The sequence below is a fragment of the Cydia pomonella genome, chromosome 14, assembly GCF_033807575.1.
Source record: "Cydia pomonella isolate Wapato2018A chromosome 14, ilCydPomo1, whole genome shotgun sequence".
Lineage (NCBI taxonomy): Eukaryota > Metazoa > Arthropoda > Insecta > Lepidoptera > Tortricidae > Cydia > Cydia pomonella.
The window spans coordinates 5,818,263-5,838,516 of record NC_084716.1 but is presented as its reverse complement, the minus strand read 5'-3'; the positions used below and the strand labels follow the sequence as shown (position 1 = coordinate 5,838,516).

At 38.5% G+C, this 20,254-nt stretch overlaps 3 protein-coding genes across 6 annotated transcripts; 2 read left to right on the top strand and 1 right to left on the bottom strand.

The window, feature by feature from the left end:
- Positions 1 to 772: 772 nt before the first annotated feature.
- On the top strand, positions 773 to 5,672 carry LOC133524788 (uncharacterized). Of its 3 annotated transcripts, none has more exons than XM_061860926.1 (2): positions 773 to 1,827; positions 4,771 to 5,672. In XM_061860926.1, the coding sequence occupies exons 1-2, from the start codon at positions 1,186 to 1,188 to the stop codon at positions 5,368 to 5,370; spliced, it is 1,242 nt and encodes a 413-aa protein (XP_061716910.1). In that variant the 5' UTR covers positions 773 to 1,185; the 3' UTR covers positions 5,371 to 5,672. The 3 variants fall into 3 exon arrangements, with proteins under 3 accessions (XP_061716910.1, XP_061716912.1, XP_061716911.1); XM_061860928.1 differs by having other exon boundaries at positions 773 to 1,972; XM_061860927.1 differs by having other exon boundaries at positions 773 to 1,972; positions 4,762 to 5,672.
- Positions 5,673 to 11,629: 5,957 nt separating this feature from the next.
- LOC133524790 (uncharacterized) lies at positions 11,630 to 19,562 on the top strand. 2 transcript variants are annotated; one of them, XR_009800444.1, is made up of 2 exons: positions 11,630 to 16,758; positions 16,994 to 19,562. XR_009800444.1 is itself a non-coding variant. In XM_061860930.1 (2 exons), the coding sequence occupies exons 1-2, from the start codon at positions 16,312 to 16,314 to the stop codon at positions 17,993 to 17,995; spliced, it is 918 nt and encodes a 305-aa protein (XP_061716914.1). In that variant the 5' UTR covers positions 11,630 to 16,311; the 3' UTR covers positions 17,996 to 19,562. The 2 variants fall into 2 exon arrangements, 1 of the variants encoding a protein (XP_061716914.1); XM_061860930.1 differs by having other exon boundaries at positions 17,525 to 19,562.
- LOC133524789 (uncharacterized) lies at positions 16,715 to 18,725 on the bottom strand. The gene is made up of 2 exons (XM_061860929.1): positions 18,375 to 18,725; positions 16,715 to 17,489 (listed from the first exon to the last, which is right to left on the bottom strand). Exons 1-2 carry the CDS (start codon positions 18,723 to 18,725, stop codon positions 16,827 to 16,829), a joined length of 1,014 nt encoding a protein of 337 aa, XP_061716913.1. The 3' UTR covers positions 16,715 to 16,826.
- Positions 19,563 to 20,254: the final 692 nt, after the last annotated feature.

Here is a 20,254-nt window from a genome sequence, read left to right as displayed (position 1 = left end):
CCGAGGATTGCAGAAGCGCCATTATAAAAAGCACGGATACTTGTTTGATGAGCTTTTTGATTTGTGATGACCCAGAGCAACTCGGTGGTCAAAGTTGCCTCCGGATAAACCTACCATTCCCGCGGCAAAATCACTTCGAGAGATTGGTTCTGGAAGGACGACATACTAGACCGCAAATGGTTCCAAGTACTTTACTGTTAAAAATAACACAACATACAGCTTCGAGTCAGGCATACTCACTTGAGTTTTTCAGAGAAACACAAAGTATGAACCGAACGGAAATAGAACGATCGATGCGTATCTTGCAGCCACGTCCGTAGATTGTGGCGGCATGCACTGTAGGTAACCCGACAGATTTTAACATTGCACTCCTGGTCATAAGGAGCAAAAAATGTTGCATGGGTTTTGGTTAAATTAGGTAAAAAAAAGTGTGGGTATGTTGTTTTTAATTTAAAGGGTTGGGGGTGATTTATTATAAAAATCCTGAAATACTTATCTGGGACCAACTTTTATACAATTTGCTTTTTATACTGATTATTCAATATTCACAAACATATTTAAAGGACAGCCGTGGTCGTATGCTGCGGTCATAAACTTTAAGGTAAAAGTAAAGTATTATTTCCATAAGTTATTGATACATAATAGACAAACCATACGGAAACTTGGCTTTATTCAGCTAAAAATACAGCGTATATAGTAATGACAGAAACAGACATCAATGTAATAATCACTCCATGGAAACGACCATAGAGATACACATCATTCACCCCCTCCTAAGATGTCTGGTAGTCCTCCAGGTAGGTCGGCGGCCGCCGCTCACGCGTCGAACGCCGAACTTCGACTTGAGGTGTGCCTGGTGGTCTCGGCTCTTGTACTGCTGATGGCTCTCTATTATTGACAGACGCAGGAGGTTCTTCTGCCACAACTTCAGATGGCTCGTCCTCAGCCTCAGGCACATCGTCAGTGTCATCAGAGGATATGGAAAAATATTCATCATCTGAGGGGATTGGTGCCAGATGTCTATTTGATATGAGACCCTCTCTTCCATCAGCGTACCTAACTAGTACGTATGGTTAGCAGCGGCTGCGCCCGCGCACTCCGCGGTAGGCCTACTGTCAATAAATCAGTGTGCAAATAGCTACGGTGCGTTTCACTCGTGTCCTCATACTTACCAAATTGGCGGCGATGGCTGGTACTTTTGGGTTAATTTCGGTTTTTAATCATGAAACCCAAGAGTGGAGAACCTACAAGAATCGGCTAACTCAGTGGTTCATAGCCAACGATATTAATGACGACACAGATAAAGCGCAAGTGAAACGGCGAGCTATCTTGATAAGCGCACTCGCCGAATCTACCTACCGGCTGGCAAGTAATTTAGCATTACCGGCTACGTTAGAAGAAAAAGGATTTTCGGATGTGGTGAAGATTTTGGACGCTCATTTCACACCAAAACGCTGCGGGTACGTGGAACGCTTCCATTTTTATTCGGCCACCCAGCAAGCGGGCGAAGGTCACGTGCAGTGGGCTGCGCGTCTGAAGGGCCTCGCCGCGCACTGCGAATTTAAAAATATGGAGGACGCTATTCTCGATAGATTTGTAATGGGTATGCTCCCGGGCCGAGAGCGCGAAAAGCTATTCGCGCAAAATGTCGGGGAGCTCACGTTGTCTAAGGCGATAGATTTGGCGGAGAGTATCAGAGTTGCTCGCACCGGTGGCGCTGCCACTGGCCTAGCTGGAGCCCCGGTGGCTACGGAAGCCAGCGGTCTGTTCCAGATTGAAAAAGCATCTACGGGCTCGTCTGCATCGTCGTCTAACGTCCAGTGCTCGGTGTGTGGTAGATACAAACATAGTGCTACAAAGTGTCGTTTTAGAAATTATAAGTGTAGAAAGTGTCAAACAAAGGGCCATTTAAGTAACATGTGCAAGGCGGTGAAATATATCGAGTCGGAAGAGGTGAACGAAAGTGATGACGGTGAGTTTTTTCATATTCGTTCGGAAGGTGGGGCACCTATGGTCGAAACTATAAAGGTATACAACATTTCAATTAAGTTCCAGATAGACAGTGGGGCGGCAGTCTCGGCTATCTCAGACAAAGCTTATAAATTTTATTTTAGCGACGTGCCATTGTTACCCCCAAAGAAAAAACTATTCGGCTACACGCGACAAACATTGGATAGTACGGGCGTAATTAATGTACCGATATTCTATGACGGCCGCGAAATCCATTTGGACATTTATGTTATTCCAGATGGTGGACCACCGCTCCTAGGTCGCGATTTTATTTCGAAATTCGACCTAGAGTTAGCACGAATTCCCCCCGCACCAATCAATTATTGTACGGATACAGATATGGTACAACAAACCCTATCTGACTATAAGGATATTTTTGTAGACCGCCTGGGCTGCTTTAATAAATACAAGATAAATTTAAACTTAAAAGATAACGCAAAACCGGTATTTATTAAAGCTCGTCCAATTGCATTTGCGCTTAAGAGTAAAGTGGAGAACGAAATCGATCGGTTAGTGGGCTTAGGAATTTTGGAACCAGTAGAACATTCAGAGTTTGCTTCGCCTATTGTGCCCGTGTTAAAACGTGACGGCTCCGTGCGTATCTGTGCGGACTACTCGCGCACTATCAATAAACAGCTGATCGCGGAGACCTATCCGCTACCAACGGTAGATGAGTTATTCGCGAAGTTACACGGCGGAGTTCAATTTTCGAAGTTAGACATGTCTATGGCCTACAATCAGTTTCCCATAAATGATCCCAATAATATAACATGTATAAATACCTCCCGCGGACTGTTTAAGTATAAAAGATTAATTTTTGGGTTAACAAGTTCGCCGGCTATTTTTCAACGCGCCTTAAATACGTTGTTAGCAGGATTGGACGGCGTATTATGCTTTTTGGATGACGTGTTGATAACGGGGCGCGACAAGACAGAGCACCTGCAAAGATTGAATAATGTACTTGCGAGGTTCAAGGACGCCGGCTTAACGCTGCAAAGAGACAAATGCGAATTCTTTAAAGATGAGATATCGTATCTAGGTCATGTAATAAATAAACAAGGTATTTCAAAATCGCAAGAAAAGGTAGCTGCAATTAGTAAGGCACCGCGGCCTGAGAATGTAGCTCAGTTACAGTCTTTTTTAGGACTAGTTAATTATTATCGTAACTTTGTGCCTGACGCATCTAGCATTTTAAGCCCTCTATATGACCTAATAAGGAAAAACGTTAAATGGTCGTGGACGCCGATTCATCAAAATGCATTCGAGACAATTAAGCGGCAGTTGTCCTCTGATCAGGTTTTAGCGCATTTTGACCCATCAGCTAAAATAATTGTTACAGCTGATGCGTCACCAGTCGGCCTGGGATGTCTCTTATCTCAAGTAGGTACTGATGGAATTGAACGGCCCGTTTCCTTTGCATCGCGAGTCTTACGGGATGCCGAAAAAAACTATTCCCAAATTCAAAGGGAAGCAACGGGAATAATTTTTGCAATTAAAAGGTTTCATCATTATCTTTATGGTAGATCGCAGCCGTTTATTCTCCGAACAGACCACAAACCGTTACTTTCTATATTTGGACCCCAAAAAGGTATTCCGGAGGTCACGGCAAATCGTCTGCAGAGGTACGCAATTTTCTTATCGGCGTACAATTATGTTATTGAATACGTACGGAGTCAGAATAATAGTGCCGATTATCTCTCGCGCGCACCACTTGCACTTAACAACAGCGTATCGTCGCCGGGGCGTGACGTCACAGCTCAAGAATTTGATGACCGCGCGGCGTATGTAAACTTCGTAGTAGATGGATGCTTACCTATAACAGTTGAAGATTTGCGTCGCGAAACGTTAAAGGATATTCAGCTGCACAAGGTATGTGACTTTGTTAGGAATGGTTGGCCGAAAAAGGTTAGCGATAACCACTTAAAACCATATCATTTATGCAGAAACGAATTATCAGTTGAGAACGGGTGCTTAATGAGAGGGCACAAAATCGTTATACCACTAGCGCTTAGGGAACAAGTTCTGCAGGAAGTTCATAGTTCGCATCTAGGAATAGTTAAGTGCAAATCGGAAATTCGTTCGAAATTTTGGTTTCCAGGTGTGGACCAAGCAATTGAGAGAATCATTGGCGCTTGCAACGTATGCATTCAGCTACGGCCTTCACCTCCACGGGTGACAGTAGTGCCATGGCCGTATCCTGAGTACGCGTTTCAAAGGTTGCATATCGATTTTCTCGGCCCAATAAATAATCACTCATATTTGGTTATAGTGGATGCTTACAGTAAATGGGTCGAGTGCTTCGATATGAAATCAAACACAACGACTCATAGTGTTATTGAGAAACTCTGCGAAGTGATGTCTCGATTCGGTACCCCTCAATGTATAGTCAGTGACAATGGCACGGCGTTCACGTCAGACGATTTTAAACAGTTCTGTTCGCTAAACAAAATAACACACTTAACGAGTGCGCCGTACCAACCAGCTAGCAACGGACAAGCCGAGACGTATGTAAAAGTAATTAAAAAAGGGATAAAAGCTGTACTTATGTCAAATATTTCCAATGCTAAAATTACCTGTAAATTAATGAAGTATTTATTTGACTACAGAAATTCTATTCATACGACCACTGGTACTTCACCTGCGCAGTTGGTTTTTGGTAGAAAGTTAAAGTCCAGATTAGACTTATTGACCAATGTAAACTCACCGCCATCATCGTCCACCAACTTCGCCTCGTCGGTAAAAGATAAACAGTCCTTACAGGTTAATTATCACGGTGGCGCAGAAAGAACCGATTTTAATATCGAGGACCAGATATTATATAAGAAATACATTAATAAAAACAAATTTCAATGGGTAAGAGGAAAAATAACAAAAAAACTAGGTCAACGGTTGTATTTAATAGAAGATAAAGAAACATGTAACGTTATAAAAAAACATATCAACCAAATTGTTATATACAAAGGGCAACAAACCAATTCACCCACTACGGAATGTATGGTGCCCACTACACACATGGTGCCGAGCACACAGGAGCCAACCGTATTCCTGCCCGTGCCTGGCCCGGTCGCCTCCCAAAGCGTCAGCCAACCAGTCGTAAGGCCGACTATGCCGGCGCTTCCGGACGCACCTGAAGACTCGGACACTTTTCATCCGGCAGAGGGGGAAGAGGGTAATAATATATCCCCAGAGGGTCAGTGCTCTCAGAAATCCGAGAACGTGGATATCCAACGTGTCTACTCCTCCCCGGAGGACCAGTCATCTCAACAACCCGGGAACTCAGACCCTCAAGACACGAATGCCCTAAAACCCTTGCCACCGCGGAAAGCTAGACTTAATTTAGATTTTAAGAAATACTTTTAAGGTATTGTTAAATAAAGGTGGAGGGCTAGTACGTATGGTTAGCAGCGGCTGCGCCCGCGCACTCCGCGGTAGGCCTACTGTCAATAAATCAGTGTGCAAATAGCTACGGTGCGTTTCACTCGTGTCCTCATACTTACCACTAACGTAGGAGTAATTTGGGTTACTTTGCAGGAGGTGACCTTCTTCCACAGCTGGATCATATTTTGAATTTCGCACGCTCCTTTTTATTAGAATAGGTCCTGGGGTGGTAAGCCAAGCTGGCAATGATACCCCGTTAGGACTCCTTCGAGGGTGACTGAACATTCTCTCATGAGGGGTAGCATTAGTAGCTGTGCACAACAATGACCGTATAGAGTGTAAGCTTAGAGGTAGGACCCTTTCCCATTCGGCTATTTCTAGGCCTTTTGTTTTCAAACTCAACTGAATGGTTCTCCATAAGGTGAAATTTAGGTGCTCAACCTGACCGTTGCCTTGGGGGTTATACGGAGTGGTGCGGCTGCAAGCTATTCCAAGAGAGACGAGGTATTGGGTAAGTTCTCTAGACATAAAGGACATTCCTCTGTCCGAGTGTATGTACATAGGTGTTCCAAATATATAAAATACTTCATTTAGACATTTGATAACAGTGTTTGACGTCATATCTTTGCACGCAAAAGCAAAAGGGAAACGGCTATACTCGTCTATGATAGTGAGTATATATTTATTTTGCGACTTCGATGGAAGTGGCCCCTTAAAATCAATATTCAGTCGCTTTTGTTTTTTTTCGGGCCTCGGATGTAGCTATCGTAATTTACGTATGAAAAACATACATAAGTAACACGTAAATTATTTATATCAGTAAAAAAATGTTAATAATGTAGGTATTAAATCAGTCAAAAAATATAAAAATAACAAAAAAAAATGTAATTGATGTAAATATAAATCAGTTGATTTTTAAATACGCCAATCTAGATATGGAAAAAACTTGCATCTTGCATTGACAGTCCTGTGAAGTAGGAAGGGAAATTAACTTTGTTTTCTTCCAATATCATCATTAGAAATAAGATAAAACGATCAAATGTAATTTTTAAATGTTTATGCGTTATATTTTTAATTTATTGAATTGAATCGTTCTTCCGATAATATGACCTTCGAATCTGTTGACTCTTAATATAATATTAACTTAACAAATAAATAAACCAGGAGTTGATATAGTCAACATATTCGGAGTCGTTAACATGTTTTTTTTTTTTTTTTTAATACTGCGTCGGTGGCAAACAAGCATACGGCCCGCCTGATGGTAAGCAGTCTCCGTAGCCTATGTACGCCTGCAACTCCAGAGGAGCTACATGCGCGTTGCCGACCCTAAACCCGCCCTCCTCTCGATGAGCTCTTATGATGATTTTGTATTATTTCTTGAAATTAACTAGTCTAATTATGTTGAGCTTAAAACAAATAGTTCTTATTTTTCTAATCCCTCTCCCTCTAGACGTGTAGTGTGACAGCAAAGCGTCAGACCTTCGGAACCCTGAAATATTCTTATAGTCCATAGCTCTATAAAAGTTGACAAAACCTGTTACAAACTTATAATTTACGTCACACACAGCTGTAAGTCCGATGGAGAAATAGTGTTTTCTTAGTTCTGCTAGCTAGACGCTTAATAATCCTTATAAGTTTCCCATGAATTGCACTACAGCAATTTGGAAAATTAGTATATTCTTAAAACCCCTTGACTATATTACTCCACTTCTGTTCGGTTGGCTGTGGTACGCAGATATTTTCAGATGATGTACAGATTACTTTACATGTTTCTTTTACAAACAATTTCTCAGTTGACACATCACGACGAATATCGAATGCATAACAAACAAACAAAAGAAAAGTAATCAACAACAAAGCTACAACGAACTGGCTAAAGAATGCTGATGGTAAAGTATGACGTATCTTTTTTATTAGTATGCCCCCATTGTTTATGCTTTGAAGTAACAACACGCACACATCCCTTATTATGTTCTTATTATTATAACTAAATTGCCATATTTAATATTTCAAAAGTAACGACAGTCAGTAAAAGAAAATGTGATCACAGAAGTTCCGGATTCACATACTTTGCAAGACATTATTATAATAACTTCCTAAGCTTCTCAGTCAGTTATTACAAATAGTGAGATATTAACATCAACTCCAAATTGAGAATACAATACTGGAAATCATACTGGAATAAATAAAATATCATTGTACCATGTGATACTGTCTGAAAACTGTACTCCAATGGCGGCACTATTTTCACAGAAAAAGTTCAAGAGGTTAGAACACTAACTAGAGATGTGAAATCTAATTCTGAAAATCAGGAAATACTTTATGGCAGTCAGAATAGTCTGCCGTTAAAATTTACAGAACATTAATCCCAGTATGATGAATTTGTAAAGTTAACTTGTATGCCAAAAGACAACAACTCAAATCCTAAAGAAACAACAACTTTTTTTTTCAATATTAATAATAATGTTCGAATAATGTATGTTTGTTTTTATTTAAGCTAGGTATTTCCTTTATTAACCAAAAAATAGCATGCCATCAGATCCACAGCGCAGGCTTTGTCACATTACAGAAAACTCATCCACCTCAGGTTTCGTCAAAACAGAATAAGAAGTTTTTATTTTTTGTTGTTTATAAATATTTTTATTTATATTATATTTCTTATGACTAGTAATAATTTTACTAGTAAAATAACTACCGTAAAACGGTCCTACTTTGCACCAAAATTTGCTCCAAATTTTTGTAATTTCTTTTTTTTCTAAAAATTAATATAGTATGTAATGTCTTTATATACTTCATTTGAAAGTAGATCATCCCTACTATCGTAACAGAATGCTCATATAACGCCTAAATCCCGTTTCGTATATATATAAAAACTTTAATTTAGGAGCAATGTTATCCATTGTTTGGGTAACTTTGCCTCTGAATTTAACTTGTCCCAAAATTAATACTTTAAAGCGTTTGGTGCAGTTTTACACCATCATCAATAAAACAATACACAATTTACAATCATACGTGCACATTTTTAAGTAAATTTTAGGAAAAACAAAAATCCAAAAAAATATAGGTACAAAAAAAAACTGAAATTTAGTTGAAGTGTTTTATTTTTATTATAATTACGATATTGTTCAGGCTTAGTGTTATTTCACTTAGACAATAATCAACAAGAAACAAAAACAGTCTTCTAAAATACAGAACTAGGATAGGTTTGAAGCAATCAATAAGAGAATCAGTCTCAAAACTCTCAATAGGTAGGTATCATTTTCCTTACTTATTAATCAACAATGCGTAAAAAACCTTCTCAAAAACGTAATTAAATATTATGTAATAAGAGATCAAGCATTTTTTTTAATAAATTGGGTAGGTAGGGTACCTAGATATCAGATACCTATCCCCAAATTTCGTTCAGTTCCGGAATGGAATAAATCTCCCTTCATCCATTTTTTTTTGGTGGATTTATGCATCCCAATACATCTTTCCAATCATAATGGATTTCATCCTTCGGTTTTCAATCAAAGTTTGTCAGTGGAAAACCATGCTCACTTAGTTTTATAAAGAAATCCACAAATGACTTTTCTTCTTCTTCTGAAAATGTAGATGGAGCACCAGGTGGTCGACATGGCCTTCTGGTTCGCAGGAGTTTCAAATGATTTATTATAGTTCTACGTGGAATATCATATTTCTCACTGGCCTTTCTTTGGGTAAGTTCACCGATCACTATAGTTCTCAGACATTCTTGCAATGTGTCCTCCGAATATTTTTTATAATTACGAGCTCCCACCTTTTTTCTATAAGCCCGTGGCATGATTTGCTGTAAACAAAAATACTATTTAATTCAAAATGCCATAATATTGTAGGATTTATAAACATAATTCACTTCATGAGGTAACTATGCTCCAGGATCAAAGTTACCCCAACACGTGGTGCAAAGTAGGTACTTGAAAAATAATTTGAGGTTAAGCGTCGAAAAAATTTGAAACGGCTAGAAATATTGCAAGAAATGGGTAGCTTATTATATATATGAATACATCAAAACATACTTACCGCGAATCGATGATAACTTTTTCAGATGGAAGTCACTTTTTCTCATAATATTTTTTAAACGAATTCTCGTAGCGGCACTCGGTGACATCTGACAGAAAGAGAAAATGGCGGAACGAAATTTTGACATTCAGTGTTGCCAACTAGATAGTCCAGTGTAACAAATGCGTTCGGAAATTTTGCTGTATGAACCATAGACATCGACTTATAAGGGCCATAAACTTAATACAAAATTGGAGCATATTTACCTGGTGGGGAGCAAAGTAGGACCGTTTTACGGTATGTAAGAAGTATTTAGTAATTTCATTTCGTCATCAAAGCGTGCTGCAATTGTGTTTAAAATTACCTTTGATAATTTGTCAATTATTTCATATGTTAATTCTTCTGTTTTGTTTTACGACTAAGGTTTTGTTTATAAATATTGATTTTATATTTAATTTATTTAAGCGTATTGTTCGTTAACATTGTAACTATTTACTCTTATTATACTAGTACATATTACATATAAGTATGAAAAAAAAGGATATTTTGCTTAACTTATAATATTTTTTTCTTTTGGAATAGAGGTGTAGGTAGAGTGCACCGTATATGACACGCACACTCTCTCACCTGTACCTAATATATACCCTAGCAGAGGCATCATATATCAGAATAAACCAATACTCCTGAGAATGTGTTTGTCCCACATCACTAACTGTACAAATCCTCCTTTTGGTACTATGATAATTAAAAATAATCACCTACTGACAGTATATCTAAAGTTGATGAAGATCCAGAGGATGAAAACAGTACTGTTGAACAAAATATTATTTCGACCAACGAAGGAGGTATAACAGAAAGCGGTGCTGTTAATATTGGGCAGCAAACTCATCAAGTCGTAAGTAAATCAATAAACATACGAGATGTAAAAGTACAATCACAATTTTATAATCCATACAATTTGTAAACGAAATTACTTGCGTAGAGCAACGGAAGGGTACTTGCGGGAAAGTGGGCGGTTACCGATTAAATGTTAATCGAATTCACGTCAACACTAACGAATGGCCATACATGTTACACGTTAAGGTTTGCCAGAGAGGTATTATAAGCACCGCGACGATATTAGGGTTTACCTTTTAATTCCAAAGAAAATCCCATTATTCTCCTATGCTCCATACAAATAATAATAAAAAAATAATAAATTATTTTCTCGACCACAATCATTGATATTCAGTTTGGGGTGTAATTATAGCTAAATGAACCTCTTTCAAAAAAAAAAAACAAATTAACACTACAGGGTGTTTGATGCATCGTTAGCCAAAAAAAATTGGAGGATTGCTGGGGTTATTTTCTATCACCTTACGCCCTCTAAAAAATTCTTGGGCCCATGTATAATTTTTTTTCGTTTTTCTTGTAATTTATGAAAAATCTTCAGGGCCGATATGCTTAAACTTCATTAAAAAAATAAGTAAGTGATAAAGAGATGCAATTTTTACTGCATCGTAATCTCTAACGTTGCACGGCTCGAATAATGTCAAATTTACTGACACGTAACGTCTAATTTTTTTTTTATTGGCCCTCAAATGTTTACAACGTCTAAAAATTTAGTCTAATGTCAACTTTGATTTGCAATGAAAAAAAAAATTAAAGAGACAGCGGTCTTGAAACTGTTTAAAAAAAACTGTGTTTTGTGTTCTTTCTAGCGATGTACAATTATCTTAAAAAAACCTTTCATAAACTTCATTTTTTTCACGATTTAGCAACGAACGCAACGGTAAAGTTATCGAGATTCAAACATTGACACTGTTCCCTTTTGCTGCCAGCTTTGAAGTCCCCATTTTCTTTCAACACACAGGTTGATCTACAGGTTGTAAAGATTTGAAACTTATCTTTCGTAAATTTGGACGTCAAGGTCAACTTTCACAAATTTGAGCGTCAGCGATTAGGCATGATAAGATAAGAAAAAAATCATGAAAACAACACGTGCGAAGCAGGTAAAGACTGCTATCTCTCTCTTACACAGCCAGCTCAATTAAGTGCAGTTGTCTTTTTGTGTTGAACTGAATCCCAAAACACCTTTCATGAACTTCTTCAGATTTTGGGAAATGAAGGCATCATGGACTTGTCGACATGCAATAAAAAATAACATTTTTTTTGTAAGCTTTCAAGTTTTTTTTATTAAATCAAATCTTTTACACTACAAATCTTGCTCGAACTGACGACCTTCGTTGCGAATGCATGCGTAGCACCTGTTTCTTATTTCGACCGTAGTTGTTCGCATTCGGATTTCTCCTTTGATCACATCAAACGCCGCCAATATCCGCTGGGACAAATCTTCTGGTGATTCTACTTCCGTTGCGTAGACGAGTTCCTTTGCCCGTCCCCAGATGTGAAAGTCCAAGGGAGTTAGGTCCGGGGACCGTGGGGGCCATGGAATGGGGCCGTCTCTTCCAATCCATGAATTAGGGAAAGCGTTGTCTAGGTGCTCCCTGACTGTTATCCTCCAGTGTGCGGCATCCATCTTGTTGAAAAACGATACGCCTATCTTCATTGAAATGAGGTACATCAGCTAGTAATTCAGGTAGATCATGTTGTAAAAAATGAAGGTAGTTGTCTCCATTCAAATTATCGGGTAGGAAGTGTGGCCCAACCACTTGATCGCCAATAACTCCCGCCCATACATTGAAGCCGTATCTTCTCTGGAAACCTCTAGCTCTTTTCACGTGTGGATTTTCATTTATCGGCGACCAGTGGTGCAGGTTGTGTAAATTCAGTATCCCCTCTCGTGTAAATTTGGACTCGTCTGTCCAAAGAATGCTTCTTAAAAAGTCACGGTCCTCTAAATCCGTGTGCAGCAATAAACGACAAAACCGGACACGATTTCCAAAGTCGTTATCTTCAAGACCTGCAAAGAAAGAAAGACAAATAAGAATCTGACAAGGTTTGTGAAATGGAATGTGGGGTAATTAGGTACATACACGATAACGTAAAGGACACAGTGACGTTACGTTTCGAAGTCAATAACAGCAAAAGAAACGCGAAAAGCTGAGGTTCAGTTCTCTAGTCAATTGGTATGGATTAAAAGTAATTCTAGCGTTTAATACCTTGGACTGGAGTGTAGTGAAATGCGTGCATGTTGTTTTGGCGAAGAACTTTCCACACCTTCCAGATTGAAATTTCCAGTTGTCCAGCTACATCTCTGATGCTCTTATTCGGGTCTTCTTCCATTATGGCTAAGATCCTTTCATCAACTGCAACATTGTGTCGAACCACAATTCCTCGGTTCATTTACGTTCAAATTACCAGTTTCCCTTAAGCGTCGGTAAGTGTTTTGAAACGTATTGCGGTTTGGTAAGCGTCTATTGGGGAATCGTTCCTGGTAGATTCTTTGCGCTGCTCGTGCTACACCATCAGCTTTACCGTACGCCATCAACATGTCCGCATACTCTTCATTCGTAAAGGCAGCCATTTTTGAAAGATCAAAACTCAACAAAACAGAGATTAACAAAAACAACAGAAAACTAACAAAAAAACAACAGTACTAAGATCGCAAATGCTTCAACCACAAGAGAATGTCGTGATTTGACTGTCTCTTGTGGTCCACAAGAGACAGTCAAATCACGACTAATGTCTAATTGATACCACCACCACCCCCCAGGTTCATCTTTGCTGGGTTCTTGGGTTAAACGTCGAGTAAAAGAGAGAGACAACTGCACTTAATTGTGCTCTGTAAGAGAGATAGCAGTCTTTACCTGCTTCGCACGTGTTGTTTTCATGATTTTTTCCTTATCTTATCATGCCTAATCGCTTACGCTCAAATTTGTGAAAGTTGACCTTGAAGTCCAAATTTACGAAAGATAAGTTTCAAATCTTTACAACCTGTAGATCAACCTGTGTGTTGAAAGAAAATGGGGACTTCAAAGCTGTCAGCAAAAGGGAACAGTGTCAATGTTTGAATCTCGATAACTTTACCGTTGCGTTCGTTACTAAATCGTGAAAAAAATGAAGTTTATGAAAGGTTTTTTTAAGATAATTGTACATCGTTAAAACAGTGTCAAGACCGATGTCTGTTTAATTTTTTTTTTCATTGCAAATCAAAGTTGACTTTAGACTAAATTTTTACACGTTGTAAACATTTGAGGGCCAATAAATAAAAAATTAGACGTTACGTGTCAGTAAATTTGATATTATTCGAGCCGTGCAACGTTAGAGATTACGATGCAGTAAAAATTGCATCTCTTTATCACTTACTTATTTTTTTAATCAAGTTTAAGCATATCGGCCCTGAAGATTTTTCATAAATTACAAGAAAAACGAAAAAAAATTATACGTGGACCCAAGAATTTTTTAGAGGGCGTAAGGTGATAGAAAATAACCCCAGCAATCCGCCAATTTTTTTTGGCTAACGATGCACCAAACACCCTGTATAAAAAGTTTATATTTCTATGAAAGGCGATTTTCAGCCCGCCTATTTTTATAGTGCACGACTGCCCGTGGTTATTTAGTTCGTACTTACGTCAAAACAAAATGGAAAAAATAATAAAGACAATTGTCGCAAATTAATATCTTTATACGCAGCTAACAGATGTTTGTGAGATCCCAACTATACAAACAGGGGAATTAGGGAGGATTCATGACAATATTAGTCAGGAAATGAGTTTGTCGGCTAAGAGTTTAAAGAAGAAAATGGATTCATTACTAGGATCGCACAGACCGCATTGTAAAGAAGTTTAAAGGGTGATTTATTTACATAAAGGAATCTACAGATGCGACAAAAGAGACTGATTGTGTGAATGTTTCTAAAGTGAACTTACACGGAAACGAATGTTCAAACGTCACATTTTAAAAATGTGCATGGTTGATTGAAAGATCTGTAACAAGGAAACATTTCAATGTAGAAACTCAGAATCTAATTGAGATAAAATATTTTTTTTTTTCGAAGCCATTTTTTACTGCCGCTACAGTTGAAAAACAGGAAGGAAACAAGTTCCGAATCTTGCACTCACATCATGCTTCCGATTTAGAATGTAAAACATTAAATGTTTATCTTCGTATGCAAAACATCGTCTATATTAGACTGCATGCACGCAGGTCTGAGCAAAGTTGCTTAAAGACAGATTTGTTAAACCGAAATTGTTGAATAAACGGCGTCTTCTACTCCGCGAAACTTCTGCGTTGTGAGCCGCCCACAATAATTTTAAGTATGCATTTTACAACTGCTATACGGCCTCTTTCTGTGCTTCGATAAGTTATCTGTAACGGGATAGCTCACGCTACGTATCGATACCTACGAGACGACAAAGATTTGTTATCGCTTGTCAAAAGCGTCACTTACAATCTTTATGTCTCTGAAAAAAGCATTTATTTTATTTTATTATACAAACTTCAACTAGTATATCTCTACATTATGCTACAATCTAACTAAAGCCTGACCTGACACTGCCCGTGATAATTGCGAGAGATTTTAACAGTATATTCCAGCATTGTAGTAGGTAACTTTAAGAAGCAACTTAACACGGAAATCAATCTCATGAATAATAAAAAGGCTAGCTGGCTTTCTTGTTCCCTATTAGTACCAGTAAGGAACGGCCAGTAGTAAAGGCTACATGCAATAAAAATGTTACAGAAACTTAATGTACAAAATTCACAAAGAAAGCCGTTGAATGAGAGTTTTGCTTAAAAATGTTGATCTAGTTGAATTAATCAAAAGAGGTTGGACATTTCCATTGAGAGAGCGCGCTGCGTAGAAAAATAGGCTTAGGCCTATGGTGCACCGCGTCAGCAATAGGCACCGTCTACGTTCTGGCTGATGTCGGAGCCGTAGGTAGTTATCCTATACGAACTATAAGCCGGGTTATGTGGTAGACGCCTTAGTCCGCGTCCACAAACGCAATAGTAAAAAATATTTCCCCAAAAGGAAAAACTGCGGACGAAGTGAAAAGCCTCACTAAAGTATACATTTCAAAGCAATGAAAACAATTAAAATAATAAAGCAGACTGACCCGCGACAAAGAGCGGTTTTGAGGCGCCAATGAAACATATTTAAATATAAAATAAAGAACTATATTTTGTAACGTATATATTGGGGGAGTTGATTTATGAGAAGGTGAATTTTAATTTGCAAGAAATGTTACACTAAATACTTAAAAATACTTACTAAACTGAAGCCGGTTAAATCTCTGGAGAGCAGAGGACCCTTGGTTCAAAGGCCGTCCACTACCGGATGTAGGTGAAAGGACCCGCTTTTAACAGAAGTAAAACGGGACGTTCAATCAATCAAATCAATTATATTGTATGTACGCGAACATGGCAGCCGTCGGTGCTGCAGTATTTGGGTTAAAAACTAAAACGAACGCATTTAAAGGGGGCCCCTAAAGTTAACTAAAGATGCGCGGGCATTACGCGCAACACGCTCTCGTGGCCACGAGGTAAGAAAGAGTACGACTCACGGTTACGGGGACGAACAACACGCCGTGTTGACGACGATCCGGGCAAAAAAGATGACAGCCAACCAAGCAGAGAAGACGTTAGTGCTGCTGTGTGGCGCGCGCAGTGCGATGCTACGCTCTATGCACAAGGGCAAGCCGGTGAGGGGGCATCAGCCGCCATTGCTCCTCACCCACGCTAGCAAGGACGGCGCAGTCGAAAAATACTGCGGTGCGGAGGGGACGGCGCTGTGCCGCTGCCTGAACCCGCGCCGCGCGCCGGAGAAACACGCAGATGCGATTGCGCTTACCCCGGTCTGTATGTCTATCGTCCAGACAAATGCCTTGATCACACGTACCGAGTAAACGGGCGAGACAGTAAAATGTTCCTCGGCCGAGACAGTGATGTAAGCGAGTAACTGTTCAGACATGTTTTCAAATTAGGACAGTCAGTTCAGTTCTATTGAGAGATTCGGGCACGATGGACCGTAAAAAGTTAATTAGAAAATATACAAAGTTACTCATTCCACTATTAATGGAAGAATTAAAGGAATTGTTGGAAAACGAGCAGCGCCGGATTTGGACTAGACCATGGATGTTGAGAAGATCTGATTTTGGCGCTACGAACACTGTTTTTAAAGAATTAAGGGTAGAAGATCCTACTGAATTTAGAATGCTTCTGAGAATGGATGTAGAACATTTTGACACATTGTTAGAAAATATTACTCCATTGATACAAAAGCAAGATACTGTCATGAGAGAAGCTATACATGCAAAGACGAAACTACAAGTAGCGTTATGCTATTTGGTGACTGGGATGAGCTACCGTTATTTGCAGGCTTTTTACAGAGTGTCTCGGGCTGCAATATCATCGTTCATACCGGAAGTCATGGATGCAATATTTACTTATTTGGAGAATTATTTAAAGGTACGTATTTTTTTCTTACATGCTATAAATAAAACATAACAATATTTATTTATTTATTTATTTGAAAATTACATTTGTTGTCTTCCGTCTGTCTGAAAAGCTGCATACATCGCATTAGCTAAAATGTCATTGGTACTCACAGAATTTGGCAGACTGTTGACATTATGTACTGGAGAAGATGCAGCTAAGATTGATTGCGATATTTGCGATGCATAATCCTCATCATAATTTTCAGGAAATTGATGATGATATGTATTTTGAGAACTAGCATAAGTGGTGTCTGAATGTACAGAAGACGGCCTTTGGTCGCTGCGATTAGACGAAGAAGAATGGTATGCAGTACTTTGTCTAAGTTCTTTAATCCCATAATCGGTCAGTATATTCTGTATTCTGTTTTGTGCTAGTAAAGCATTCTCTGTCGATAAATTCTTAAGTTGCAATGCAACACTCCTTCCAAAAACATCAAATACAGTTTCTTTCTCAGAATTTACATCTTCATTTAACTTTTTTAAATCAGAAACGGCTTGAAAAATATCTCTAGCCCTCTTTTTACCTCTCGCAGTATTTATGGTATTGGTAATAGTCGCCGAGGCAGTAGTCGTAGTTACAGTTACTGGTACTTGCTGGTGATCAGATGTAATAGCTGGTACTTCCTGGTTGTTGTTTGAGTGTGAGGAGGTAGCAGGGCTATTGTCCTGAGGACCAGTGTCTTCATTAGCGGAATGACTAATCTGTAAAATAAAATGAATATAAATTATTGTTTCAGGTACCGCAGACCAATGAAGAATGGAAAGAAATAGAAACAGGTTTCAGAACTAGGTGGAATTTCCCTGGTTGCCATGGCGCTATAGACGGGAAGCATGTGATAATTCTAGCACCACCGAATTGTGGAAGTGAATATTTTAATTACAAGGGTACCAACAGTGTGGTTTTGATGGCTGTGGTTGATCATGACTATTGTTTTCGCTATGTAAATATTGGAGCAAACGGAAGAAACTCGGATGGGGGGATTTTTAAAAACAGCCAATTACGTAGTGATCTTGAGAATAATTTGCTACCGAAAGGAGGATTTTTGGTTGGAGATGATGCGTTTCCACTAAAAACATATTTATTAAAACCATATAGTGGCACAAATCTTTCAACAAAACAAAAAATATTTAACTACAGACTCTCTAGAGCACGAAGAATTGTCGAAAATGCGTTTGGCATTCTGGCAAGCAGGTTTCGAATTTTTTAAAAGCCCATACCAACTAGTGACGTAACCACCGATAAAATTATTCTCGCCTCTTGTGCTCTGCATAATTGGTTACGTCTCACAAGTCCCGGTATTTACTTTCCAAAGGGTTGTGTTGATCAAGAAGATATAGATTCGGGATCCGTTATTGTGGGGACTTGGAGACAAGAACTACAAGCTAATTTGCCAAGTATCACTAATCATAACACCAACAATGCAGCACGTATAGCAAGGGAGCTTCGAGATAAATACGCAGAGTTCTTCAGTGGGGCAGGTGCCGTTTCGTGGCAAAACAGAATGATTTCATAATTTTAAGCAATTTAATTTCAGAAATACCTACATTATACTTAGCATAAAAAGTAACATAATAAAAAGCACTTACGTTTTCATAAACTTTTTTCTTTAAATCCTTTGAAAAGACCTCTTCCATCTCTTTCAGCCACTTAATATTAGAAGTGTACACATTACTGAGCCCCGCTCCAGATTTCTTCGAGTCTTGAATTTTTTTAATTTCTTGTTGGTAGGTCGATCTTAAATTTTTTATTTTATTTTTAACTTCTATCGCACCAAATCCAGAGATATTCATTTCCTCAACTATGGACTTATATGCTGCATCCCGTTTTTGTTTTATCTTGTATTCCGGAGATTGAAAGTTCCACAGGCACTGATGTAGTTTATATAATTGTATAAATTTAATAGTTGTTTCGACATCCCATTTGTTATTAGAAGACATGGTGTCATTGTATTTTATTAGATTTTTAGTAGATTTAAACAACAATTATCTAAATATATGGCGCGCGCGGCGATGTCGCAATGTGACGACCGAGTGGCGAGACAGTGCGCGTTCAGACCTGCCGAGCGAGCGAGTGAGACAGTGCGGGGAAGCGGGAGGGTGGGCACTCGGCCTAGCAGATAGAACGTCCACCGAGCTACTGACTCGCCGCTTCGTTCGCCCGAGTGCTCGGCCGAGTACTCGGCGCTATGTTTATACGCACCGAGTACTCGGCCGAGAGCACTGTCTCGCCCGTTTACTCGGTACGTGTGATCAAGGCAAAAAATCTCTCGCCATCCGCTGAAATCCGACCTCTTGACGTTCCGTTAAATACGCCAACTTTGCCCACTTTTTTGGGAAAAACTAAAAAAATTCTAGTTTTTTGTATGAAACCTCGGAAATATTTATGTATCTGTGGTAACACCGAGATCATGCGCATTTAAATTTAACTGCAAATTTAACTTTAGTCAACGTTTTCTCCATCATATGACCGATTTTGAGGTCGGGTAAAGTTATCTGGACTTTTAGCCAACATTGCCCACCGTGATGTTTAGCGCAACTATAGACCTTATTTGGTTGCCATAAAAACCAATGAGAGTATTTTGGCAATGAAGGCGATCGGTTCAAAAATTTACTCGACATAATAATACATGCTCGAAATACTTTCCTATTAAAATGAGTGGGCAATGTTAGCCTGTACATTTTTTCTTCTTCATACAAACGGCGTGTAGCGATTTAAAAGTGCTAGGGTTGTCAAAATTGAGAAGATAATAAAAACTGAACATTAATTTGCACAAAGTTGGTAGGGTAGGTAAGAAACAAAAAATATTAATAAGGCGCAAAGTTGTTTATTTCAATAACGTTATATAAAAATCTAATCAACATTTTCTTCTGTAGCATAATTGAGATCAATCATCAATCGGCATAAGTAAATTCTACTTAAGGTAATCAAACACAAATACTGTGATAAATTTAAATGTCTTAAACTAAACAAAAATCAATAAACTTAGATATTTATAGAAATATATACTTAAGTTTAATAAAATCAAATCCGAGATCAAAGTTTTCAATATTTAGTAACGCAATTTTTGTTTGTCTAATATTTCTTCGGAGAAAAGTCTTAAACAAATAACTGTACATTCTGTTCATTTCAACATTCAAAGAAAGTTCAACGGGTAAACTTTTATTGAATGTTGATACGACCAAAATCTACGTAAATAGAGTAAGTACACAGTACAATTTCAGACTTTATTCACCTACCTAATCATTCGCTCCGCTCCGCTCAGATTGAACTGTTCTAGTACTAATAACACTGCCTAGTATTCAAAACAATAAGGCATTCATTTGACAATTATCACAAATCTTCTTATCAGCTAATTAAATTATTCTTTGGAAAATGTAGTCTAAATCAAATTAGGTACTTCAGTCATTGTAATTAACTAAGCGTCAAAGCAAATTTAACGGGTAAATTTTTATTACATGTTGAAATT